Below are 27,336 nucleotides of genomic sequence, written 5' to 3'. Positions count from 1 at the left end.
CTTTTCAATGGCTTCATTCAAATCTGGTGGGTCTAAACACAATCTTAGAGTTTTGTTTGCTTTTTCAACGATTACTAAATTGCTAACCCAGGTAACTGGACATTCTACTTTGGCAATAATACCTTTTCTTTCAAGATCATTGAGGGTTCCTTCGAGTTTATCTATCAGTCTTAATGGTACATTCCGTTGTGGTTGAATAGTAGCGTGACTATTAGGCTTCAATTTAATGTTATACTCTCCCTCAACACATCCTAAACCTTTGAAAACGTCCTGAAATTCATCCAAAAGGGTGAATTTTTCCTGAACTTCATCAACACTGAGACCTATTTGTTCTACTTTGTTATTCAAGGTGATAAGCTCTAGGTCTAAACATGATTCTAAACCAAGAAGGGGTCGGACATTATCTCGGAGTACATAAAACTCCAAGGGTGTTGAAACCTTAGCCTCCTTTACCTTCGTGTCAAGAAGGCATTTGCCCACAGTATCTAGTTGGTTCCCTCCAAACGACTTAAGTAGCATGTTTGTTGGGTGTACCTGAGCATTCAACTCATTAGCCAGACCTAAGGAAATTACATTACATTCTGCACCTGTGTCAAGTTTAAAACTTACGGGAATGTCATTAACAAGTAGATCTGACTGAATGTTCCTTCTAGTACTACCTTGAATTTCCTCGATGTACAGACCCTCCAGCAGTTCATTGTTTCCCTTCTCCTCTACTTCCACGTGACGAACTCTTCTTTCTTCCGTGCCATTCTTCGATTTGAAGCAGCACCGAGCATAGTGATTTCTTCCATTGCAGTTGTGACACGTGGCTCCATAGGCCGGACAATTTCCCCTGTCATGAGACGCTGCACAGAATTTGCATTTCATTATTCTACGCGAGTCTTCGTTTTTAGATTTTGTTGTGTCCGCCGGTGGCTCTGTCTTCCTTACAGCGTCGATGTTACCCGTCTGAGTGGCTGGTGAGATGAAGATTTTCGAGTGTTCCTGAGATTGTTCCGTAATTCTGCATAATTTCATGGCTTTCTCGAGTGTCAAATCCGTCTCGCGTAGCAGCCGCTCTCGTAGTTTGGGATCATTTATGCCCACCACAATCTGATCTCGTATCAGAGAATCCTTAATCGCCCCGAAATCGCAGTATTCAGCTTTTCTTCTGAGATCTGTAACAAATATGTCAAACGAGCGATCTTCTTGAATGGTCATTCTGAAGACGTATCGTTCGTAGGTTGTGTTCTTACGAGGAACACAATACGTTTCAAGCGCCGTTAAAATACCTGCAACAGTCCTTTCCGTGATATTTACGGGAATGTTTGGTAGGGTTTTGAGCACCCGTCTTGCTTTGATCCCGAGAATACTTTGGATAGTTGCTATCTGTATGGCATCGTCCTTTTCGTGAAGGCCACTCGATATCCGATACAATTCCCACGCTTCCTTCCATTCCTTCCACACATCTGCGAGATTGAGACTATCAATATCCAATTCTGAGGGAGGTTTGATACGTTCCATGTCGAAGTTGGGAGTCAGAGAGGTTTCTTTTAAAGAGATCCTGGTACCATGTTATGAGTACAAGAAAATACACATCCACAAGCTTCAACTTCAAGAGCTTTATTACAGTACTTTTACTCTACACGTGATCCTTAAGATCACATTACAATACCTTGCACAGGACAACCAACTTATCATAACAGTTCGCGTAAAAGATTCAGAAACATGTTGGAAAGTTTGAACTAAAAATTACCACCGAAAGATAAAGAAGGCTTAAAAAGCTTATTTTACCCGGAAAGTTATCGGGACGTTTGATAAAGGGTCCCTTGATGACAAGCCACCCTCAGCTTTCCATAATATAAACACGTTTAGAAAACACTGCACAAATGAAGTTGTATAAACCCAGGACTCAAGACTGGCATTAGACAGTATTTGAAATAAATCATGTTTGTTGTATTCGACTTTTAACTTCAGTGACTGTTGATTTTTTAGTTTCCAACTTTGTTTTGTCCTTCCTTTGACTTTTCACTAAAATACTCTAGCTATGGTAGTTCGTTTGTTTGTTAACGAGTTGTTCACTTGGCTGTTTTCTGTTTACAGTTTTATCGAAATGGATGATTTGCAACCGTATTGGAGAGTGCCACCTTCTCTGCAAAAAATTGTACGTGTTATCTATCATTTAAGCTCACTAAACTATCTAAGTTAGATGAGTTTTGAAAACAAGAAATACTTATAATGTGTATATAAACTTCAGTACATGGAAAAAGAAACATTATAATAAAGAATGGTATCTGAACTGGAGTCTAAAACAGCATTTGGATAAAAGCTATCAATTTCTTAATTATCACAAAACTCTGCTTCGGTCTAAGTTCAGTCTACAACATGACAACCGTGTCATAGTATACGTAGATGCAAAGATCGCAGACACAACTGTGTAGTAAACTTTTGCATTTGTCTACTGGCTGGAAAAAAAATTCACATTCACGCTTAAACTAAAGGCACTTTTATTTTGTTTTCTCAAAGAAAGACAAATTGGAACAACTGAAGCATCATAAGCCTACAGAACTCATCCCTCCCCCGAATAACAAAGTTCTTGGCTTCATGTATTCCGTGGCTGCCCACGTCTCATTTGACATCGTAATGAATACTTTGATCCTTATCAACATGGTGCCTATCATCCTGGAACTGGCTTCAGACGATGATGCTCCATATATCTACACCCTAAACATTATCAACTATGTATACTGCGTTATATACGTCACTGAAGCAATATGGAAGGTCAGTGGGTTTTTCTTTGTAACTTGATTAGAAAGCTGCATGTTTAAATATTAGTTTATGCCTTCTTACATGTGTGTTTTCGAAGACGTGGATCATATATTTTGATAACAGTAATAAACGAAAACAAAAGTAGAAAGTAATCAAATGAAAGTTAACCAAACCAAACGATGACTTCTCTTCTTCATCCAAACCAATCCTTCTCTCTTCCGTTTCTAACCAAATAGTGTGATTAAAATCAGTGTTTTTATTTTGATTTTTTTCCTAATTATCTATCCAGAAGTGATAATGACCAATCCAAATGTAGTAACTTATTTCTTTTATTAATTTTAACTTTCTTCTAACTCTTTTTGTGTACTTTTTTTGTTAAAACAGGCTTTAGCCTTTGGGCGTTACTACTTCAAAGACTACTGGAATCTGCTAGACCTGTTTATAGTTATCTTATCTTTAATCGATATCGTAATTGACCAGGCGGTCGATAGGGTCACAGGAAGCTTCTCTCCATCTATCCTAAAAGTGGCCAAGGTATTTAGAGTACTGCGAATGGGTCGTCTGTTAAGGCTGTTCAAGGTACGCGAATCCATCGATTACTTAGTACATTGCGTTTGTTGTGAGTTTATGGTTGTTGATGACATTGAAATTCATAATAGTCGTTTAAAACTGCCTTTACAAATTTTGTCACCCCACTTTGAATACTGCAGTAAACAACGACGTTTTTTTTTCTTTTTTTTTAATAAATAAATGTATTCGCATTCTCGGTATTAGCTTGCACACGAGACTTAAGAGGGGAAATCTTTTTACCTAATATATTGCCCCGCAAGAGCCTCCATTGCAAGCAAGGCCTCGTTCAATATCGAGAATACGAATACGGTCTATTGAGAAAACGATTTCTATATTCCTCAGTTGTTTTTCGTGTACAGAGGAAGAAAACTTTGTGGACGATAATATGAATGGGATTGTTCAATACTCAAACTGAAACTACTTAACAATTAGATTATGAGCTCAAATTTTCTATTGAGCAATAGAGAAACTGCAAGACTAGCGTTCCTGTATTGCCGTCACAGTCCTACTATTCCAAGTCTCCCGCGGCCCGTCTTGCGCGGTGTTGTACCCAACCGGAAGTGAAGATTGGCGCTATTATACGCCTCACGCGCGGGAAGAAAAATTGATCAGGAATTATTTTTTCTCGATTTTCATGCAAAAACAACATAAAGAATTGATTTGATCAAGCGAATAAAAACAATTATGTCATGTGCACTTTAAATTAAGACGTAAAACAAAAGAAAAAGGGTAAAAAAATTGCCGGGACCAGGATTCGAACCTGGGTTATTGCGGCCACAACGCAATGTCCTAACCACTAGACGATCGCGGCAATCGACGGGTGACTGTGTAAAATTTATTAGGTTTCAAACAAGTACCTGTGGTTTTACTCCGACCAATTATTGGGGTGTGTTGACAGCCATTTTATAGCAACTAACCTAAAAACGTTTCTATTTCTCACTAATTTTCGCGACTCTTACTTTCCTTTATTTTCGAAATGATCAGGGAAAAAACATGACAACACAAATAAAGGGAAATATAACAACAGCAACAACAATTTATTATGAGAAAAGACATATTACAATATTACATACCCACAATTAATTTATTTGAGAGACCCATTTTATATTTTTTTTTGGTCTTGGTGTAAACTAATCTGACATTTGATTTTCTCTACCTAGACTCTTCTTCCAAAAGTAATTGACTTTGTCAACAACATTATCAACCGGCAGTTAAGCTTTGGCTATGATGTGGGTAAGGGGTACATCATCGCCGAAGAAGAAGTCGTCAAACTAATTGATCACATGGTGGTGGACAAAAGAATTGCGAGAGACTTAAAGCAAAGATCAGAACAGAACCGTTTGAATGTCGTCAAAAGCCTCGGTAAGTGGATGTACTTGTGTTTCAGTAAGTTTGCTTACTTGGTGAAATAGAAATATAAATCGTCTTTCTATATTCATTTCCAGGTATGTTACAACGTGAGCATCCGGGAATCGCAATCTCAGTGAAAACCCGGCAAGCAATTCGCACCATTCTGAATAACGCCCGTGACGTCATTCACGAGCTCAAAGGAGGAGGATTGTTAGACGAGGCCGAGGCAGCAAAGCTTGAATCGGTAAAATCTCTTTCTGCACACATCGATCTTCTTCTCCTCCAGGAGTTTTAGTACCTTAGCAAAGTTAATCCTGAACCAGTCATTTAACTTACTTTTTTTTCCTTTGGCGATTTTGTCAGAACACAACTAAATTTCTTTTGAGCGCATAAGCACATACGCAAGTAATCTTTTGTCTCTGAGCACTCTACAATCTTATCTGTTATTATTTTGAATTGCTCACATACTTTTCTTTAATTGGTCAAATATTTACCGGGATACGTTGTTCGTTTATGAGGTGTGTTTTATTTGTCAGCTGGAGAAGTTGTGAATATATATTTTTTAATATTAATTTATTAGATCGTTGAAGTTAAGATGAAGCGACAACTGAGCGCGCCAGCCTCGCTTTCACCTCAGAAACCCTTGGAGTTGCTTCGTAATGTTGTTTGGCTGGAAGAAATGGCACCGGAAGCAGTCGACTTCATCACATCAGCTGCTCGTATCAAGTTGTTCGATGCTGGTGACACTATAACAAGGCAAGGCGAAGATGTTACGGGGGTTTATCTGATTGTGTCTGGAATGGTTAAGGTATACTACCCTATTTATTGTTATTGTTTTAAAGGGGTACTGTTGCGGAGATTTTTTTTTAACAACAACAACAACAACAATTTATTTATTTACAGATTCAGATTATACAAAGGGCTTGTCCCGCAAATAGCCACAAAGCTAGTCGAGGCGGGACAAGACAAAAAAAAATTACATTAAATTACAAACATGCTGGAAAACGGAAAACTTAACTTTACTCTGTGTTTTGGTCAAAACCACTCAAATTTTTGACAAGGTACCTTTTCTCTAACATGAAAATACTCTTAGGCAAAAGGAAGAGAATATTAAGTTATTTCTCCTGGGAAGAACAACCTATAATCAGTTTTTTTAGTGATTTCTCTTCAAAATACACAGGAAGACTTTTGAAAAAAATGTTTCAATCTATTTCAATCCTGGCCATCCACAGCAGAAGTTAATTAGCACTAGTTTCTGTGCACTAGTGGGGTTATTGTTAACAAATTGAAACATTACTTGAGAGAATGAATTGTTTCCTGACCCTGTCATTTGAAGTTTAGAAAACAAGCTACCTTTTATGATCCAAAAGCTTTCGACTCCTTCGCGGAATCTTTGCCAAGTAGTATGTTATTTTTGTCACGTGACTTAAGATGTTGTGTATGACATGACAAAATGTCTACAAAGACCGCTGGTAGTTCGTAACCGAAGCAGTTTTGATCGAGAGTGGGGCCCTGGCACTGTATATCGATGGCCGTGTCTCAAGCTTACATAAAATGGAGATTTTAATCTTAAAAGTATTAGCTTAAATTGATTAAGTGATTCAGCTTTCCTAAGATCACAGGGTAGGCCGTTTCAGAGAGCTGCACCGCTATAGCTGAAGCTATTTTTTAAGTAATTTGTTTGTGGCGAAGGAACAACCAATTTGTTCGCAATCCCTTAAGGAGTAGCCAGTTTCGCTGCGTTTAGCAAACTTAGCATAAATACTCAGGAACAAGACCATTTAAAGACTTGTAAACCATTAAGGCTTTCTGAATCACGGCGTCTCTTATCCTCCTTCTCAGGATACCAGTTTCCCTCGAGATGATTGTTGTTGAAGACATGTCCATGAAACGTTTCTATCGGTACAAATATGTTGTTTGGCTATTCAAAGTAACTTATTCCGATTCATAAAAACGTACATAAGGCTTTATATATGACAGCTTTCTTATACGGGGCTATTGCACCGTAATGATCGAGTACAATCGATATCTTTAATTTCTGATTCCCTTTCTCGCAGATGATAGGTGTATCAGTGGCAAAGAAGAGTTACGTGGATGGCGAGGAAACAGAAGTAGGAGAGATGATTGTCACTACTGACTACATCTCTGCCGGTAACATGATTGGTGAATTGGGCATACTTACTTCTTCGAGAAGAAACTCATCCTGCACTTGCGAGACTTCGGTCCAGGTATCAACCTTTCAGTGATAAATATGACCTTGCATGCAGTTAAATTAGGTTAATGCTGCACGGATGTAAAGTCGATGATCTACAAACCTCGTCACACAGATAAAAAAAAAAATAAAAAAATAAAATAAATTCATTCATTCATACATTCATACGCTGAAACACTTATGGCCTCCTTCCTCCCTTGTCCGTTTGTCTCATTTAACATGTTTCTCGGATTTTCTTTTAGGCCTTTTTTATCACAAAAGAAGACCTGACAGAAGCTATGAATCGCTTCCCCAAACTTGTGGAGAATCTGTGGAGAGTTTGTGGCGTGCGAATAGCTGTCCCGCTTCTTCTGGAGGTGCCGACGTACTACAACTGGACAAGAGATAAGATCCGTATTATGTGTGAACGATCGGTTATCGCCACTCTTCCCAAACCCCCAAATGCTGTGTTCAAGACCAACGAACAGATGAAAGAGGTAAACTTAACTGGATAGATCTTAAATGCTTATTCACTGATCCTTAGCACACTTTGAAAGAAAGTTATGGGACTAGTATGAGCGCCGGAGGGATGCACTTGTCAATAGAGCTCATTCCAAAATGGCTAACATTGTAATATTCTTTTGTTTTAATTCAAATTAGCCCTTCTTACCAAGTTCTTAAGTTCAAAATCGAAAGATTATTTTACCCTTCACGAGGCAAGAAGGGCTTATTTGAAAATTAAAATTAAAATGGCAGTCATTTTGACATAAGGTTGATAAAAAATGTACTTCAATCCTGGACAGAAGTAAAATTAAATTCAAGATTTCATTGGATAGCGTTTTGCCAAAAATAAATAGTACACAATTTGCACTTATTTTGTACTAACTAAAGAGATTATTGATACCAATATTAACTCTTTTTCCAAAAGGCTATTCTTATCCAAGGCAAGGCTACGGAACTCGATACCAGAGAAATTTTCGAAGGTCCTTGTGTTCTGCCGAAGACTTCCCGAATGTTTAAGTTGCATTTCGACGCAGAGGAGCCGAAGATTTTGGTGATTTCTCGTTCGCATGAAAGTGCGATGCCTGATGATCCAGAGGATAACCCTTCAGTGTTGGATCTCGTCGGTGAGATATATACAAAAACAAAAAACAATAGTGACTGTTGATATTACTTATTTACAATTTTCAAAACTTAATTTCAGGCTTAAATATTACGTTCATTTTAAATTTAAGTCTTACACATTGCCCTGAGAAATTGAATTCGTGGCTTAGTTTTCGATAGATCTAAATTGAGTCTTAGAAGTTATCGCTTTTTAGCTAACTTGTAAACACACCAACAACAAATGATAACAACAACGAACTTTTTTTTTACTCCAGAGTCTACAAAAAGCATTTACTATGTATAACGCACAAATAATGGGGGTGGTGGCTACTTGAAATAACCTTAGAGTACAGTGTAATCGCATGTACATGGTATCAGCAAGATTGATTGGTGTTTTTAATGAATGATTTTGTTTTTCTATAATAAGGAATTCATTCACGAGGACGTGACATAAGGGAGAGAAGAGATACCGCTCCTTCGGAATATGGAACGGAGGCAACATACAGGGGAAGACGAAGGGTCACTATGGCTGCTGGCCGATTACCTGGTAGCCTTGATGAAGGTTATCGACGGCTTGATCCATTACCACTGCCAGACCGGGTACAAGGTAGAAAGATAGTAGTCTCACCAAAGCCAGAGGACGATAAAGGTGAGCGCACTTAGATGGAGCAGCTTTCAATTGCCTGTTGTAAAACCAAAACAAAATTAGTAACTCTGGATGGTTAATCACAACAGATGCAATGATCCAATTAGAACTCAAAAGTAATACACGCAAATGGCGCCAAGCGCGAAAAACTGCACTCGAGCAAGTCACAATTGCAATTGGTATTTTCTTACTCATTTTTAATTGGTTCAAGAAAGAAGCGCAATCTTTCCAGAGTAAGATGCAAAACTAAAGTAAATGTGAACTACTTTCAACAAACAGCTAAAAGAAACCTTCAAAATATTACCGCTAAAATAGATTACCATGTTCTGTGCGATAAAATTCTAATCAGTGTGTAATTTTTTTTTAATTTCAGTATTGTAGCTCAATTTAAGCCAACCATGTTGTGGTGCGTGAAATCATCAGTTTCAAGGGTTAATGGAAAAACGTTACACTGTGTTGATGAATGAAGGACCCACTTTTGTAAAAGTTTGCTTTTATTATTTGGCATTTGTTCTGCCAAAAGTATTCTGTGCACATTTGTGAATAAAATATAATTGCTCTTTGGAACAGTGTCTTTGACGCTAATATCTTTATTTTAAATCGTATTTACCGTAGATTTAATCTGGCTCCGATTGTTCCAAAATGCTGATTAATAACTTTACCTGGCAGAAGCGTCCTTCAACTAATGAACGCGACCAATGCAACATTTCGAATTCTTTTCAATATCAGTCTTAGTAATAATGATTCGGCTCAAAGCCTGTCAAGGTTTCTATCCGTGGAGAGTTCGTCGATCCCCTTACAAAAGCATCAAAGTTGATTGAAACTGAGAACAAACAGTTAGTTTATCATTTACCCTAGTGACGGATCTATTCAACACAGAGAATAATTTTTTTCGTGTTTTTCCACGTGTTAGGCTCGATTTCCGCCTCTCCCCTGGGTCCGGCTTTCGGCTGGTAATTGAGCCTATCCACGTGTGTGCTTCCATAACAGTCAGGAGAACAGTCTATGAAAGATTTCATATGGCCACTGGGAATTCTTAGCCACTCAATTTTCAAGCCGTTTCTAATAGTCAGTCACATGATGCTAGCACATTTCCGATAAGTCTGTAGCCATTACATGATCACACTGTATATGCTTTTGAACAAGCGGAGCCTGTGGCATAAAGGGGCGGGGTGATGGGGTAGGGGCAGGAGGTTTCAGAACATGCCGCTCTAGGCAATTTTTCTCCCGGCTATCTTTCTTTCTTTGGCGGTTACCACCTTTTGCCACTACAGAATGTTAAGCAACATTGCGCCATTTTGCTATTTCCCCGACCTCCCTCCCTCTCATAAATTACCGTTTTTCTTTCGGTGCCTTTTTTTTTTCTGGTTCACCACCCTCAACCTCACATGTGGAACGGGGAAGCTTCATTAGTTTAGTGAGTCTGGTATCATTCTCGAGCTGCCAAAATGGACTGTGTTTTACCAACGCTGGTGCACCCTAAGGCGGCTGTTATCGAGTCTATATACATCTTAAAGATCTCTGTTCTGAGTTATTTGCACCTTAGTTATTTCCTGCATTAATGGTTTTTTTTTTAACAGCCTTGAAGTGCGAGTTTTTCAATTAGCCACCGGCTCAACAAAAGGAGAATTTCGTCTTGCCTTAGTTACTTCCGGAGCAATTTAGATTTACTGGAATATTACGCAGGTGCGTTTCAATGGAAACAATTCCAATCTTGCGTTCCCTGAAGCCCCAAATGCTTCTGTTTAATTATTTAGTAACTTGCCGGTGCTACTTGATTTTACCTGAAAATGGGGTGCCACTACTAACAATTAGAGCGACCTTTCTTGGTTCTCTCGTTTTTCATAAGAGGCTTCTTTACGCCGAAGAAATGACGGAAAGAAATTTCAGAACGACAGACTTGATCTCCATTTTACTACTCTATGTACAAGTGGTAGAAAGCTTTAAAATAACTGTGACGAGAGGTGAGTTATTTTAATGAAATAACTAATCTTCAACCCTTAATTGTGTCAGTGATAATTAGTGAGAAAAAGAGGTCATTATTAACACAAAATGATAAAACGAGAAAGAAAAATTTAACACAGAAAAAAGCTATTCATAGAGAGGCACAGCAATAGGTAATTGATCTTAGATATTCACTCATGCCAGAAAATTGCCTGTTTCTTGAAAGGCGCATACAAAATCTCGAAAATACACTGTTTTTATCCTTAAGACCAAATAGGAGAGAAAGATTACAAGTGGTAGGCGAGTACACGCCGTATGAAACTTGTTACTGATAAGTTGAAGTTCCTAGACATATCAATATCAAACATTTTAGAAACAGTGGGGGGTTTCATTTCCTTTAAATTGCTACTGGTGTTCATTTAGGCGTGACGGTCACTCCCTCGTTATCATCCAAGTCAAGACAAAGTGGCGATATTTTTCATACTGGAAGACATTTTTCTGCGAGAAAAACTTAACGTCTCACGAAAATGGAAAATAAATAGTATAGTTTTAAACGATCTAATCATCTTTTGGTGTTGTTTTTGGTATGCACCATTTGTCACACAAATATTATATACTGCTGGTACCAGTTGGAAGAAAACAAACTTCCGCCACCAGATCAGTTGTGGAAGTGATCCTTTTTAAGGACTCTTACGTTTTTTGTTTGCTCAAAGAAAATTTGTGTAAACATTCTCGTGAAATTGTTGATACAGTTAGTTTATGATCGTCATTTTAAAAAACTCAAACTTTTGATCACAAAGTAAACTTGCTAATGGAGAAACTGAACTAGCCTCATATCAAAAAGAACTATCTATAAATTTAAAATCTCGAGCTCGGCTGACTGGTTTTTGTATTTTGTCTTTACAGACATCTTATCAGATGGAAAGAATAACGAAGGACGAAGACTAATTCTGGAAGAACCCGGAAAGGAAGTTGGAAGATTAAAAAAAGGTAAAAAGCTGCCGATGAATAAGTTAAACTAGCATGACAGTACAAAACAAACCGCAATTTTAACGAGTGACTGGAGAAATTATGATTTTAGTCACGGTATTACGAGCTGATAAAACCCCTGTGGGCCACTTAGGTACGAACAAGACACTGCCGGATTATGATTACTCCCTGGCATTAAAATCAGACGCTATATCCTTGAATGACAGCAAGCATTTGAGAGTACAAATGTCATTATTAATAACCAGACTAGCTAAAATCTTTCTGTTCCCAGCACTTTTGGCAATGGACGATGGCGTGCAACCAGTTCAAACTATGGATCATCAAACGAAAGCCTTGGAATCTTTAAAGAAAGGTACATGTGTGCAGTGTATAGGCCAGCTGCAGAACATTCTTGTCACAGCTATGGAGTACCTCTTAACCTGCGTGGCAGACGCATGGAAAATGTATAGGACGCGAGAAACAGCGGGACGCGCGAGGGAGGTAGACACGCGAGGAGGAGACCCTCGCGTGCCCCGCTGTTTCTCGCGTCCTATATATTCTCCATGTGCCTGTCACGGAGGCTAAGTACCTCTAAGCAATTGAATGTGCTTTTCTCTTGCCCTTATCCAAGGTGTACACGAAAACATTAACTATGTACAACAAACTTGATGAAAGTCTGATATGGGCTCGGTGATATGATATTTGTTTCGTTGAACCAGCGGGGGCGTTTTTTATTACCAAAGGGCGTGGCTAAGCCGCACGAAGTTCTGACCTGACGCTATGCTCCTTTCCAACTTGAACAATCTTCAGAATTGTTCAGGTAATCTTCGGTAAACGTAGAAAGTCTTTTTGATCTTTGCTGCCCAGATTGTTTCCTGGAAACAGTTTTGGCTCTTTTTTTCTTTTCGGACCAACTGCGGATCTCAATTTGACAAGCATAACAACTTTATTCAGTCTGTATTCATGACACATCAAAAACTTCTCTCCTATTCTAGCCAAACGGAAGTTCATTTATGTTGATAAATGGCATGAATTTGAGTTCACCGAAGTTTTCTTTTCTCATTATGAAAATAGTTCTACGATCTGTTGACGACGAAGAACAAGAAGAACGACAAATAAGAGACATTGAATCAGGTCAGAGAAACGTCTCTTTGTACCACCATAATGGGCAATGATTATAAACTTTGTGATATTTTTTAAGCTACTTTAGATCTAGCCTGCGAGTGCAGACTTATCACCCAGCGAGTGATACTAGACTGATCTCTCAGGCTACTTTAGATTCAGATTTAGATTTCACTGTGGGCTCTTCTGTGGTGTAGAGGTCATCAAGTCTGCCTTGAACGCTGGAGACGGGGATTTGAGTCCTCCTTGGTAAACCATATTTTCACGTAGTACTATATCTTGCTTTTTCATGTTAACTCACTTTGTTCGATTCATCTCATATAACAAATCATTACAATGATCCTGTGTGAAAATATGGCTGATAGTACAAATATTCCTCGCTGTCTGCTTCTAGTTTGTTTGCATTATTTCTCTGCACTTTAATCCAAAGGCGTCTTGGTCTTTTTGTGATTTTATGTTCTCTCTAACTAAAACAGGTGTATTTCACAACACGGGTAGCTGTTATTCAAAACCTAAGCAAATCCCGAGTATAAGAGTATTTTAGAAGTGTTTTAGAGGAAGTTTAAGAATATTGTTTCAAATTTTCCATTCATTTCGGTAGCATCTTTCGACCAGTCAAGGTAATTTAGTTGCAGGGTATTTTACGGGACTTTTGCTAATTACTGATACTGTAAACAACTCAACATTGTTTTTTTACAGCCCTGAGGTCTATTGAAAGGGAAACAGCGTATCACGGTCAGTGCATTCAGAACACTATCAAGTTTTTTTTTTTTACACTTTTTGGAAAATGCAGGCTAAGAGAAGTCGCCATCTGAGGGAAGACAAATCATAACAAACTATTATTTTGTCAATCTCGTTCCCAGGCCCTCTCCTCTTCAGGTCCCAGGGAGCGAGAGAGGACGTGAAGAGGAGAGGCACTGGGAACGAGGTTGTTATTTTGTTCTCACCTTCTCTCACGGCCTAGGATTTTGGTCCACGCATGCGTGTTTCGCTTGTTCTGTAGTGCTGCCTGGTTAGCTCAGTCACGATTCATCATAAGATCATCGGCTGGCTGTTAGCAGACTGATCTACAATCATCGCCAAAAATCTTGGGAAGATTACTGACTTTTGCCTTGCCTTCACGTTCCTCCCCTCCCCTGTATCAATGTTGAGTTTCAACTGTGAATCTTTACGCATTATTCTCCGTGGGGAATTCAACATTGAATGAGGGGTGGGGGTGGGGGAAACGACAAACAAAGACGTAAACAAACGTAACCAATAAAAATTGTTAAAACGAAATTTTTTTAACCTTCCCAACAGAAATTGGCGATGATTGTAGTCTCGGCTGAGATAATTCGTTCTTGGATAAGGACGTTAAGCCATTCGCCTTGTTCTCCGAACCCATATCAGATTTTGTTTCTCAATCTTTTTAAAATTTTAAAAGTTTTACCTTTCGAAATTATTTAAAATGGTATTGCCACGTAAAATAGTTTTCCGGGAGTTTGAGAAAAGCACGCAAGTCCGTTTATTCAAGTCAGTGTGCTTCGGGGAACGTGGGGCGGGGGTCATTTATCAGTGATATGAGCTCATTATTCTAATATAGTTTTCTAGGAGTTTTCTCAGGAAGTTTAACATGAATTCTGCAGATGATTAATAATAAGTAATAAATTATTTTATTATTATTATTATGATCGTGACTAATTGATACCTTCCCAGCATTTTTCAAAACTGGCCTTAAAACAAACAATAAATTTCTCTTACTTTTATCAATTATGGTTTTGTGAATTTAGAGAGCAGAAAAAGGACGAAGATAGAAAAAGGTAAGAGGACTGCAGATGAAATTGACAGTGTATAACTCTGCTTGTAATCCAAGAGTTTTTTTCTCAGACAAAATGTCCCTTTACTTCTCAATAATGTTCTTAGTGAAATTTGTAATGGCTAACTAATTCAGCAGTGGACTCAGGATATTTCTTTGCACCAATGGTCGTGATATGCTGTATAACACCTTCTCTATAAGAGAAGATGAAAGGAATTGAACGTTCTTCTTGCGATAATGAAACACGGTTTGTGTTGCTGTCATTTTTCAGTTTTGGCCTCGGTCGAGGAACACACGAATAAAGGTGAGCAGTTGCGACGCAGCTAATTTAGACAACGAACAGACCTTTATTTTTCAGTCTTAGGGATAGTGAGTAAGACGAGGGAGCCACGCTTTCGCTTCCCTCCCTGCGTAGCGTAGCAACGTTTGTGCGCGCGCGCGAGGTGCCCTCGCTTTACTATCTCTAAGGAAAAAAAGGACTTCTCGCAATCTATATCTAAGTACACTAGGTCGCGATCAAGGTCCTTTGGTATCTTGCTTTTAGAAAATCTGATATATTTGTGAGAGTTAAACTGTAAGCAGATATTTATTAAGAAATGGAGATTTGGCAGTCGTCTCCTTTCGAAAAGAGCGCGCGAAGCGAATGAAAGCTAGCAGAGAGAAGGAGCTCTCCTCCTTATTTGTTCATCTTATTATCGCTTAATGCCTTTACAGCCTCCCGCGCTCTCGAAAAGGAAACGACTGCTACGTACTAAAACAGATTTGATCACAGTGTACGACCTTGTTTATCAGCTAAGACTGAGTGCTAGCTACTGTTCTTGATTATCGAAAGTGTGAGTAAAACCCGGCGAGCAAGCGAACAGAGCGAGGGGGCAAATGGGTAGATAAGACTCGATCGCCCACTGAGGCTTTTGTTTCCTCCTTCGTTTACTTTGGAAAGGAACTGTTAGCATGTATGTGTCCAGAAAAAAACTGTACTTGTTGTTATTTTAGCTCTAATACAGAACGCCACCACCAGTAAAGAAACAACGGATGGAAAAGCGCATGATGTGGTTCTATCCCTACCTTATCATGGCGTCAGAAGCAGTGAAGGACGCACAATTAACCTCAAGACTAACGTGGGAAATAAACGAGTGTTTATTCCTAAAGGATGGATGTTTTGCACCATATCACCTCCAAAGTGCTACTCCACACAGAAGAAAAAAAGTGAGCTGTTAAAATTTATCAGCCCTTTTATTCTATGTTAAAATAAATGAAATGTTGCCCTCTGACTGGTTACATCAAATGTTAAATATTCTTATCTTACCTTATCATTTTGTCTTGTCCTGTCTTATCTTATCTCAGCTTTTCATTCTCATCTCCTGTGTCAACTCGTTTCATCTTATAATTTTTGATATCTTGTAATTCATTGATGTCAAGTGTCAGAAATGTTCGAATAACTTCCTCAATGATAGACAGCTTTTAATAATCGAAAGATCGAAAATTTAGATAGTCAGACCACAGAACCACAGTTTGAGCAGAATTCCACGTATGTCCTCATGAATTTTCTTTGAGGTAAACTGGGTAAATTAGGGTGAAAGATGGTGAGCTGAGATGAGCTAGAATAGTAAGAAGTAAGGTAGGTAGTTATAAGTTCATGGCGAGCTCAGGACCTTTCATGAGGTCACCCTGGGGCATACATGGCATACCGATCCCGTTCATTTATAGAACGCGGTAATCTAGCTCATTTACGAGGTTTAAAAAGCTATACTTCTAGTATAGCTGGTATTCGTACTAAGATCTTGAGTTCTCCATCATATTGATAGCAAGCTAGTCAAAATTCGTGTCGCCTAGAGACAAGACAAAAATTATAAGTAGAGTTTGGGAAAGGATTAAAGTTAGGGTTAGTGAAAATTCTGCGGCACTCTTTCATCCGGCATTACAATGGAGGCAACCAAATAGAGCGGTTTTCAGTTCAGTGTCGAAAATTTCTTTTTTGCTTTGGTTTTAATTTTCTACGTTCTGTGACTGGAAAGCAAAACATGCGCCATTTTTTTTAACCGAAGGATGTAAAAATAAAATTAATCGCGACTTGTTCGGCGCCCGCGTTTTCCCGCGCTTGACGCCATCTCGTGCATTTGCTTTGAGTTTTGATTGGTTCATTGTGTTGTTTTACATCCGTTGTGATTGGTTAGAGTGATATCTTGGGTTTGGTTTTTACGACAACCGCTCTTAGTCAAGGAAGCAGTTGGGAATTTAGTCGAGCTGAAATTTAAAATGTCACCTCAATGCTGAGCTTGTTTCTTGGTTGCAGGGCACATCAAGAATAGGAGACACGCATCCTTGGAATTTAGTTCAAAACATGACACAGTCTAAAGGAATCATTTGGTAATCAACACTACACTTAGACATAGACAGTTTACTTAAGCTGAATGTATAAACGATTAATGGAGCACGTAAACGTTACACCACTGAGACTCTTATAGGCAAGGCCAATGCTCTCTTCAATCTGAAACAGCAAGTGTAACAATATTCAAAAACCATTGAGTCTTCTGACCAGACTCATCATCGTCCTTTAAGCAGAATAGAAGCTGGAATCCTGTAGATCCTCCCTCTATTAGAGGCGTTCCATGCCTCATTGACGTATTTCAAAGATTTCTAGTTCAAAGTAAAGCCAACATTGTCGCATTGTGGCAAATCTATTAATTTTTCTACTTTCATTACCTCTTGTTGGTGATTGCTAAAGTTTATTACACCCATTTTGAAATCACTGGTGATCCTTGCAATCTCATTGGCTCTCAACAGTGCGATTTATTCCCAAATTGTACCATTTTTGGCTCTAAATCACATCCTCAGTCTTTAGGCCATCAAAATGGAAATGAAGTAACAAGAATAGAATATTAAAATTGACAATAAAACTCTGTGATTTCAAAATAGGTGTAATAAAGTGGTGATTGAACTTTGTGTCGTGCAATTTTGGTCTGAAATCATACTTGTGATTTCAAATCAAACTCGCGCTGCGCGCTCGTTCGATTTTGAAATCACGCGTATGATTTCCGACCAAATTGCACTCCACTCAGTTCAATAACCATTGTTAATATTTGAAAATGGCCGTATCTTTACCATGCTAGTTCACTATTACCATTGGAGTATTGGTAGCACCCCCCTACCCCCCCCCCCCCCACCCTCCACAAACCAGGTGCATAGGATAGCAATACTCTTAGTTGCTAAATGCTACAAGAACCAGGCTAAGCTTCGGCTGTGTGGGCCACTTAACAACAACAACAACAACAACAACAATTTATTATAAGAGAAGACACTTTTTACAATATTAGTTATCCACAATTAGCAAGGGCTATTCGAGGTGAGTAGCATTGATAGTTGTTTACATGCTCAAAAGTAAGTAAGTAAGTAAGTAACGTTATTTCTGTGTCAGACATAAAAGACTGGCCCAAGAAATAATCCTTCTAATAAAAGGGGACATATAAAAGAATAAAATGAAACAAAATGTAAGAAAAACTATTTACATGATAAAAACTATATACATGAAATCAGTTTAGGCTCGAAGTGCGATTTTACCTATTTCAATCTTTTCAACTGTACAGATAAGCATTAAAACTGCACCCTATTTGACTTTTAGGCCATTTAACTCTCATATAAGTGTGTAATTTGATTTATTCCTGTGGTTGTTGGGCTAATTTAATTTACTCAGATTTAGCAGGTTTGTACTGGAACTCAGTTGAATTTTTATTTGACTCGACCGAAATGGGAGCGGTGTAAATTAGAATCATAATGATAATCCAGCCCTCCAGTAGGTAGATAAGAACTAAGTTAAAACCAGTTTAGCCTTGTAAAGATGTAAAATATCCTTGTAATGACAGTAAAGTAGCCATCCCCGGAGATCCAGGAGCAGATAGTCGCTCGTTCGTTCGTTCTTGTAAACGTACCAGTTTTGGCTTCCTCCTGACCGTACTGTCTGCCCCTGGGTCTCCGGGGATGTGAAGTAGTGTATATATCTGTATAAATGAATAAACTAAACTTTCTGGTCTGAAAAACTTGTATCTGTGTCATGCCGGGCTCATATAGCAAGAAAGAGATGTCCTTCTTGACGGCACAATGTCGACTTGCGAAGCGCATTCTTTAAAGACGGTGCCTACTAATACCGAAGTATTTTTGTGTGGTTCATGACTATGCGGGAAAAGCAGATCTTAGCAAGGGCTACTGGAATCCACAACGAAAACTGGGGGTAGCCACGCATTTTTCAGAGATAATTAAGCAATAATATTTCTAAAAAGCGCCAAAATATAAAGCAATGTATGGGAATTTTTTCCTAAATTGAAGCTTAATTATCTCTGAAAAATGCATGGTTACCCCCAGTTTTCTTTCGAGATACCAAGAGCACTTGCTAAGTTCTATTTTCTCCGTCTAGTGTTAAACCGCGCAAAAATATCCCTGTATTATTAGGCACCACCCATAGGAAACCCGAGTATCTCGAGATGCGCAGAGCATATGCGCAGTAACAATAGCAGGCACCGTCCTAAGGTGATTCCACTGAATTGCATTGCGCATTTTTACTGCGTACATAATTTTAGCGCCATTATCGTGCGCGCACGTTGGAAACAAAAGATTTTTCTTGATTCCCAACCATTTGCTAAATGTTTATTTTCTCCTAAATGGTCATCGTGATCTATCTTTCTATCTCGTTATTTTGAATTAGCTATTCCATTTGCCGCTTATGCTTTCTGCATTCTATGTATAACGTTTTTCTAAGTTCAGCTTTATCAAAGTAATTTCTGTTCCCACCAGACAATACAAGAACTGATTAACCAAACTCATATTTGAACGTGTGTGATCAATCACTGATGAAAAACTGTGAAAAACAAAAAAGTTCACAAATTAAATGTCTCCTAACAAAGTTTTTTTTTTTTGCGAAGATCTTAAAAGAAGCGCTTTATTCTGGTTGTTCAACTGGGACTCAGGTTATTTTATGAGGAAGCGTCATATATGGAATCTCTTAAATGAAAACGTTTTTCATGATTGCACTCCCTCGCGTGAAAGCTTGTGGCAGTTCAACCGAGCGAATACGGTGTTTTGAATGCGAAGGGCCTGAGGACAAGAGAAGAGAATTTGAAGTCAATACACAACTGCCTCGACTCTAAGTTAACTGAGTTCTTGATGCTTTACAGACAGATGCGAAGTCGTTGATCACTGTAAAACAAAGACTAATTTTCTGAAATCTTAATTTTTTTACGTTGGAAATGAGTTAAAACGTAGTAACTGTTGGCCATCAGTTTTCTGGGCGTGAAATTTATCGGCTTTCGTGGTGCCTTTGCCATGTTTTATACGAGCTTAAGGCTCGCAAACTTTGTACTGGGAAACCGGAACTTAGCTAGCTTTTCGCGTGTGAACACAGACTGTGAATTTTGGGGTAGGTCAAAAAGTGTAAGAAAGGAAGACAGTTGATTAATAATTTTTGAAAGAATCCACAATTTTAAATTATAGAGTAATAATCTCAGCCAATCAGAGTCAATACCATCTAAGCCGTTTTACGCCCACGTTATCCAGCTTCTCTACGCCTTGTTAAATCTAAACTACTGCTGCTTTTTAGCCAATAAGAATTAAGTCGTTCCGATGCATAATATTGTTAGTCTAAAAATAAACTTAACTGTTACAAATAGAAAAGTTTCTACTCGTTTAAAATTAGCTATTTATTTTACATTCCAATAATTTCAATTTTAACTCCAGCCTTAGAATCAACACCTTTTAACTATTTACCACGAATGTACACAGATTCTACGTAAAAACCTGATAACGAACTGAAAAGCATGCACCTTTCCAATCTTTTTCCATTTTAATTGAGATCGTTATTGATTGTTACTGCCGGTTCCATTAAATATTTCATACAAGGTTTTTCTTTAATAAAAAAATTCTGTCCTCCCTTTTTACGCTTGCAAAGCGCCATCACACGGTCTCAAATGTGTTTAATAAGTTTCGTTTTCGAGTTTAGCTGAAAGAAAAAATAAGAATTTTCAAAACTTTACAAATTTTAATCTAAAGAAGGAACACCAGGTGTATAAGAATTAAAAAATCGGCATATCAAAATCGCGGACGTGAAAACCACAAGATTCCATCAAAAAACCAAAATCCCCTGGCGGTAATGCAAAATAATATGTTTTAAATTTCCCAAGACTAAGTAATTTATGAAAATTTTATCCGAAGGTGCTTTCTTTCAGTTGCTAGAGGCCGATACAGAACAAAATCATGGTATGTAAACCTGATTTTTTTTCCTATTTGCTTGCTGGTCACGGCCAAAATGTGGACCGTTAACAAATTCTCACCCAGAGGCTGGCTTAAGATATTTCACACAAAGAATTGGCAAATGTTCGGTTGTATTGATCATGCAAATTGTCAACAAGCGGAATAACTTGATAAACTGAGGGAACTGAGTAAAAAAGCGCCTGTTTTTTGTTCATCGTTGAGATGGAAGAAATTTATCATTTTAGTTCAAAAAGTTAGGATGTTTAGCTTCGAGTCACCTTCGAATTCGAAGAGAAATGAAGAAAAGCAATGAATACAATGCAATTAATTATTTACACATTTTGACTTTTGAGAAAATATTTGAGTTCATTCTTATACTATTTTATTTGTCTCCAGGGTTGCGAAGTCTATTTAAAGTAAAAATAAGTTGGTCTTTTAAAAAAGATTTCTTTTGCCACCGAAACAATCGACGGATGCGTAGGTTTTTTAGAGTTAATACTTACCAGTTATATCATTGGAAATAAAGAATGAGTTAAGAAAGAAATACAATATAATAAGCGAAATTGCTGCGAACATGGCGGACTTAGTGAGAATGGTATATTATTCACACAAGCATCGAGTGATCCTGTCAGGAGTCGAGCCTAAGACCTTCCGATTACTAGCTCGGATGCTCTACCACTGAGCCACAGGAGACTCGTGGAATCTAAGGTCGTTAAACTAGGTTCTTGGGCTTAGTGATTTCACAGGATTTTAGACAACACTGTTGTTCTCTTTTAGTTTGTTGTCAAATGGGCATAAGCCACACGTTATCCTCACGGATCGCCTCTCTGGACCCAGTTTCAATTAAATAACAAGGAATTGCAATGATTGTGCCTAGTCTTATAAGATTTATTATATGGAATTTAAAGGAAAAACTAAAACGAGTTCTCAAACGATACTCCTACTTTGCTTGATTCTCTTTTTTTAAGGTGGCTGGCACTGGTTTCCATCATTTTACAGCACTTATACCTTGACACTGGATCAACACTACCACTCTGTAGGTTGATACAACAACAATTGGCGCCAAACGAATGCCTTAACATTGGCAAACAAGTTATGGTCATTTTCTTGACATAATAGGTTACTATAGCAACAGTATAACCTGTTAAAAACACCCCTTATTTTACCTTGAAGTAGTTGTAACTCAAAAACGAGCTCGGTGATAGCCATATTTTTGTATAATTTATTGAACTGTAATAAACATGTTTAGATTCAACTTTTTGCAAAGTATAAAACATTCTTGGGAAGGAGTTCAGAGCCACCTTAAATCTTCAAAAATCAACTGATAAAGAGTGGTAGTATTGACCCGTTAAAGTATAAGTGCTGGAAAATGATGGAAACCTAATTTCCAAATGCACCTTTACGCGCGGGAATACCCGAAACATTTGTTGGAGAGAACATCATCTGAAGTCCCTTTCGCCGGAAGACAGTCGGCTTTACAACAAACTGAAAAAAGACTCACAAGAAAATATTACCATTTGTCACGACATATCACCAAGGGGTGAATAACCTTAACAAAATATTGATGCACAAATGGGGTTTAATTCAAAATCAACCATTGGTGAGGACCATTTTCAAAAAAGCCTCCCATTATATCTTATAAAAGAGGCAAATGAATTGCTTAAAGACATGCTAGTCAAAGCGAAACTTTGAAGGCATAATTACCTACACATCGCAAAACCGAAATCCACAGTAGGGAGTCTGTGCTGGCCTGCCACGCTTTTTAACATTAATTTCAATCGTCTCCAGTCAAGGAATATTCAACAGAAAAAAGTCTGTAGAGAATCAATTCTCCTTTTCATTCAATCAAAAGCGCTTTCTTAACACTACAGATTAATAAAGCAATGGAACACTCTCTTTTATGCTCTGTACCCTTTCTAATTAAAACAGATAAAACATAGCTTTTTTTTTAATCTCTTCACCAAGATGTTTTTTTCCAAAGAGAAAAGGTGAGAAGGTCTGGGTACTTCAAGCGTTTTTATCCAATTAGAATCATTCGAACTTTCTATTTACCGTTTTGAAGCAAAACAAAATCCGTGATTGTGCAGTGATAGCTTTTTGTTTCGTCTTATCAGGAGAAGCTAACCCAAGATCAAATCCAAGGTAAGTGGAAAATGACAGGTTAAAATTTTTTGACCCACTTCAATTACCAATGAAAACAGCTTATTTACAACACAGTACGGAATCTACTCTTTAGTAACTACGAAATAGGAAAAACATCGATCTTCGATATCTTTCTATACTATACAGTGTTTGGAAATTTGTACCCGAAAATGCCCTGTTGGTTTACACTTATCATTGCGAGTTGTTTGTGGCCTAGCTTATTCGTTTACAAACTTTCAACAATGGGGACGCTTCATTAATACACTCCAGGGAGTCTGTTTTACTTATATAGTCTGTTTAGTGTAGAGTACTCTTCAATCCGACCCAACAAAAGAGTTTGGCTTCCAAAACATTACTTCACTAAAAGTATTGCTCTAATTGCCTTTGTATACAGCGCCTGTTCATCGCACATTACCCTTCCTCAGCCGCGTTTTCTCCTCTCCCTTTCTTTTCCCATAGATGTTGGCCCTGGGGGGGAGGGGGGACTCTCATATGAAAGGGTTGGGGATGCTCGTCAGAAATTTCAAATTAAACCCCTAAAGGAGACCAATCTGGGCGTAGCCCGAGCTTTTTTTGACCGCTAAAAGAGACCATTTTAAAACACAGATAAATAAATTTTTATTATTTCTTCGCGTACAACACTAAACGAGACCTTCACGGCTAAATATCATGGCGTTTTGCCCAGATGACCCTAAGTGCCATTAAGCGAGACGACGAGCCTCGCCGCCCCTTTCACATGAGAGTTTCCTCCCCCCCGGGATATTGGTAGGTTTTCCTGTAGGTTTCCTCAACAATTTCATGGTATTCATTTTAGTAAAATTTCTTGTGTGATTATAAAGAAGAAGACGTTTTCAAAATTACAGCGAACTTTCTTCTTACTCTCAGAATACAGGGAAGCATTCCTGCACTTTGACAAGGACTGCAGTGGTTTCATCACCACAAAAGAGCTTGGAAATGTCATGAGGTCCCTTGGCGAGAATCCTCGCGAGGAGGACTTACAGATGATGATCAACAGCGTGGACATTGACGGCAAGTAAAACACCTAACAATGAAGGAATAGATTGAACTGGATCAAGCTTGCAATTCAGGCTCTTGCGGGGAAATATATTAAGTAAAAAAAAATTTCCCCCACTTAAGCCTCGTGTGCAAGCTAGCTCCAACTCAATACGGAGAATAGGAATACGGTCTATTTGGATTTAAGATAAAACGTCAAGTTACTTTACCGAGACCTCGCTATCTAATTCCTTAGACGATAAACGAACAATTTAATGACTCAAATCGGCACAATGATGATGGTGAAATTTAGTCGCAGAAATATGTTAGTATTTCACAATGCAACATTTTATTTCTTTATTTTTGCTGAAATTGAAATCCTTAAAGAATGAAAACATTTATGACTCATACCTCCCAGACACTGTTGTTTGCCTGTTTCAACAAAAGGGTTTGCTGATGGTGAGATCAGTTGGGCATTAATGAAACCAAATGAAAATACACGGAACGAGCCCAAGTAATATGCCCACATGACGCCGGTTGTCCGCAGATCTCGTAGTTTCCATAACAACCACGAGATAAAGACTACAAAAAAAAGTTTATAAGCTTCAAGTCCAAAAAATAGAGTTTTATCGTGTAACAGAAACTTTCGTTAAACGTGAATCAAAATCCAAAACATCGTGTAGTTAGTTGTCGTATGGGAGTTCAACCGCAGGGTATATCTGAACACACGAAGAATAACGGATTCACTAAGTTTTTGTAAACAATTCGTCTTTTATTTTCCCCATTTTCTTTTTTAAAGTTTAATGAGAGTGATCGAGTACGGACTTTTGATCAGCGCATTAAACTGAAAAAGTATTGAGTGTAGAATTGCAGAATTGCGTTATAGCCAGCAAGCGATGAAGTGAAGGATTCCCAAAAACAGCAAAATATAACAATAGAGTTGATGTTCGCGGGCGTAAATATGTTTTTGGCCCGACTCAGGCTCTTTTTGCGGCGAGGGCTAAAATGAGTTCTGAGAAGGGCCAAAAACATATTTACGCCCAAGAACATCAACTCTATTACTATTATAATAATTTCAGAGGGCATTCAGAAAAGAAATCAAAGACAGTACAGTAAGAGATATCTTGAACGCTGCCAGCGTCGCGTCGGCGTTTATTTTACAGTTGTTTCATTGTACAAAAATATTCATTGTCGCATAACCTTTAAACTTCGACAGAACACCGCAAAATTTGTCGAGAGAGTATTGCTTCTAAGTTTTCAAAGGGAAAATAACAGAATTTTGTGAGCAGCGAAGACATGGTCACTTGCAAGTGTTAAAATTAATTGTGCAAGTGCTTTCGCTCGACGAAGACAAACTGTTTACCTTCACCTCGCTGCCGGCCATGGAACTACTACAGGCATTATTTCCACCATCGCCCACCAGTTTCTGGAAGTCCTTTTCTCTAGCTAGCTGAAACTACTGGGAATTTGCTTCTTCGTTAGGTTTTTCAGCCATTTTGTAGCTCAAAACAATTTTTTTGCAGACGGCAGCGCTTCCAGTCAAACAAGCAAGAAAACGGCGCGAACAGTTGAATGGTTTCCAGTTCTGATTGGCTGGTTACGTTATGTTCTTGTTTCTCATTGGCTTAGAGCAGCGGGCTAAAATATATTTTAGCCCGCTGAATTTTCCATTTTAGCCCGCAAAATACGCCGCAATGCCCGATGAAATTATTATAATATATAAAAGCCCACGCGAATAACTACTGAAATAACAATTGTGTAACACCTTGATGGGTGACCGAGCAGTAGGTAAATATCTACTCTAAAGTTCTCACACTACGGAGAACACACCAGCTTGTCATTTTTTACTAACAAATATCTGACCGCCAAGTTTCCCTTTCTTAAGGAAACGGACAGATGGATTTTGAAGAATTTGTTAAACTGATGGTTTCAAAGAATCAGTTTTCCTTCAACGAAGATGAAGCAATGGAAGCATTCAGGATTTTTGACCGCGATGACCGCGGCTACATCATGTCCACTGAACTGAGGAAAATCTTCCAATCTCTGGAGGAGAAGATTTCCGAACATGATATCAATGAAATGCTGCAAGATCAGAAACACCAATTCAACAGAAAAATTACGTTTGATGGTAAGAATATACGATGTTGGGAGGGGGGCTGGGTACGTAGTAAAGTTTCATAAGGGGAGCACCCCCCCCCCCCCCCCCCGAAGGGTTCAGAACCCCTTTAGCGTTTTAGGCAGTGTTTACACGAATGCGGTTTCAAATCGTCACGGTTTCATGCCCTTGAAACCGCATCGGGAACGATACGGTTTCAAAGCGTTTACCATGATAATGCTCGATTAGAGAACGCAGAGAATCGTTATGGAAAATTCAAACCTATCTTAAATTTTGTTTTTTTTTTGCAACCGAGCGGTGGATCCTCGGTGGAAAGTATTTTAGCATCGCAGCTGGTTTTGTAAAAGCAATAAAGAACGTTCATTCCTAGTTCCTCTAAAGTTACAGTAGCGGTGGAGTTTCGGTAATTAACTTTGATTAGATTAAATGTAATCCCACGTCTGAAACAATTTCCCATATCTTGATCACTTTAAATGAAATATTAAGCCCACCCCTCCCCCAATTTCGATGAAAAATGGGCCCTTTGTATTTCATGCACTGTGAATTTATCACTAATTTATGGGGTAGGGGTGTGGGAATTCTTTCTTTTTTTTTCCTTCCGTCAAAGATCTCAGGTAATTTACTTTCCGTGCTAATAAAGGAGTCCGCGTTGAACCTTGAGCGGTATGTTACGACTGAATAACACTCGTCCTAAGCTTCGCGCTACCAACGATACGATAGAACGCTTACTGTTGGACTGGGAAATAAATAAAATATTCATTCTCTATTTTCTATCTTTTGTTTTAGATTTTTTCCAAATGACCAAGGAAGGAGTTTGCCCAAAGGAATCGAAACAGAAGGAACCGTCGCGCCCTAAATATGCACGAAGGAGGCAAAAGTTCTATATTTACAGTTAGATTTTTGTTTGACATTTACGAAAAGAACTGTTCAAGCGATAACATTACATGCATCCTGAAACCGCATGCTGTAAATAAAACCTTAAAAAAGGCCTAAGTTGTCACCTCGTATCTATCCCCCTCTTGCGAATGATGTATTATTCAAGTAAGTGACACAGGCATACTCGGAAAAAGGAAATCCTAGTGCTCCTATCAGGAGTCGAACCTAAGACCTTCCGATTACTAGTTCGGATGCTCTACCACTGAGCTACAGGATACTCCTGGGAGCTAAGGCCAGTAAACTAGGTTCATTATCACCCTCTTGATTCTGAAATCCAGAAAAGTAGCCCTAATATGAAAATTTAGCTTCGACTGAATAACTTCTACGGGCAGTATTTAACTACATCCAAACTGGGCTGCTTTGATTTACTGCTGAACACAGCCAAAAGGGGAAGAGAACAAAAAAAAATTAAATCACACCGCTGAGTCATATATGCTGATTTCATTGTTGAAATGTATTATGTAATAGCT

The 27,336-nt window shown here is 38.4% G+C and overlaps 3 protein-coding genes and 1 non-coding gene across 4 annotated transcripts in view; 3 read left to right on the top strand and 1 right to left on the bottom strand.

The window, feature by feature from the left end:
- LOC146479285 (sperm-specific sodium:proton exchanger-like) overlaps nt 1–9,179 on the top strand; it is a 19,503-nt gene extending 10,324 nt beyond the window's left edge. Inside the window, exons 10-20 of the mRNA XM_085110915.1 lie at nt 2,086–2,146; nt 2,509–2,763; nt 3,136–3,330; nt 4,482–4,683; nt 4,767–4,915; nt 5,252–5,479; nt 6,729–6,899; nt 7,126–7,359; nt 7,791–7,989; nt 8,394–8,615; nt 8,986–9,179. Of these exons, the coding sequence (XP_084967041.1) occupies nt 2,086–2,146; nt 2,509–2,763; nt 3,136–3,330; nt 4,482–4,683; nt 4,767–4,915; nt 5,252–5,479; nt 6,729–6,899; nt 7,126–7,359; nt 7,791–7,989; nt 8,394–8,615; nt 8,986–8,993 (1,924 nt within the window). The 3' untranslated portion in view covers nt 8,994–9,179. The remainder of the gene's footprint in view (nt 1–2,085; nt 2,147–2,508; nt 2,764–3,135; nt 3,331–4,481; nt 4,684–4,766; nt 4,916–5,251; nt 5,480–6,728; nt 6,900–7,125; nt 7,360–7,790; nt 7,990–8,393; nt 8,616–8,985) is intronic.
- On the bottom strand, nt 4,061–4,132 carry Trnah-gug (transfer RNA histidin (anticodon GUG)). The gene has a single exon. It is a non-coding gene; the product is annotated as a tRNA-His (tRNA).
- A 913-nt stretch (nt 9,180–10,092) lies between the features above and the next one.
- Nucleotides 10,093–18,528, top strand: LOC146479284 (uncharacterized). Its single transcript, XM_085110825.1, has 10 exons — nt 10,093–10,576; nt 11,463–11,546; nt 11,818–11,898; nt 12,600–12,659; nt 13,347–13,382; nt 14,417–14,446; nt 14,714–14,746; nt 15,436–15,648; nt 16,736–17,682; nt 17,834–18,528. The coding sequence occupies exons 1-9, from the start codon at nt 10,309–10,311 to the stop codon at nt 16,795–16,797; spliced, it is 867 nt and encodes a 288-aa protein (XP_084966951.1). The 5' UTR covers nt 10,093–10,308; the 3' UTR covers nt 16,798–17,682; nt 17,834–18,528.
- Nucleotides 18,529–20,572: 2,044 nt separating this feature from the next.
- Nucleotides 20,573–26,919, top strand: LOC146479283 (neo-calmodulin-like). The gene is made up of 5 exons (XM_085110824.1): nt 20,573–20,685; nt 22,794–22,821; nt 23,707–23,850; nt 25,700–25,942; nt 26,717–26,919. The coding sequence occupies exons 1-5, from the start codon at nt 20,683–20,685 to the stop codon at nt 26,824–26,826; spliced, it is 528 nt and encodes a 175-aa protein (XP_084966950.1). The 5' UTR covers nt 20,573–20,682; the 3' UTR covers nt 26,827–26,919.
- Nucleotides 26,920–27,336: the final 417 nt, after the last annotated feature.

The sequence above is a fragment of the Pavona decussata genome, unplaced genomic scaffold (genome assembly GCF_977016875.1).
Source record: "Pavona decussata unplaced genomic scaffold, jaPavDecu1.1 SCAFFOLD_59, whole genome shotgun sequence".
Lineage (NCBI taxonomy): Eukaryota > Metazoa > Cnidaria > Anthozoa > Scleractinia > Agariciidae > Pavona > Pavona decussata.
Note: the sequence above shows the minus strand (reverse complement) of the source record. Positions and strands in the feature narration are given on the sequence as shown.

Coding starts and splice junctions, on each gene's coding strand:
- LOC146479284 (XM_085110825.1), top strand. CDS start 10,309: ATGGAAACAATTCCAATCTTGCGTTCCCTGAAGCCCCAAATGCTTCTG. Junction 12,660..13,346: donor AATAAGAGACATTGAATCAG/GTCAGAGAAACG, acceptor GTTTTTTTACAG/CCCTGAGGTCTATTGAAAGG. Junction 14,447..14,713: donor AAGGACGAAGATAGAAAAAG/GTAAGAGGACTG, acceptor GTCATTTTTCAG/TTTTGGCCTCGGTCGAGGAA.
- LOC146479283 (XM_085110824.1), top strand. Junction 22,822..23,706: donor AACCCAAGATCAAATCCAAG/GTAAGTGGAAAA, acceptor TCTTACTCTCAG/AATACAGGGAAGCATTCCTG. Junction 25,943..26,716: donor CAGAAAAATTACGTTTGATG/GTAAGAATATAC, acceptor CTTTTGTTTTAG/ATTTTTTCCAAATGACCAAG.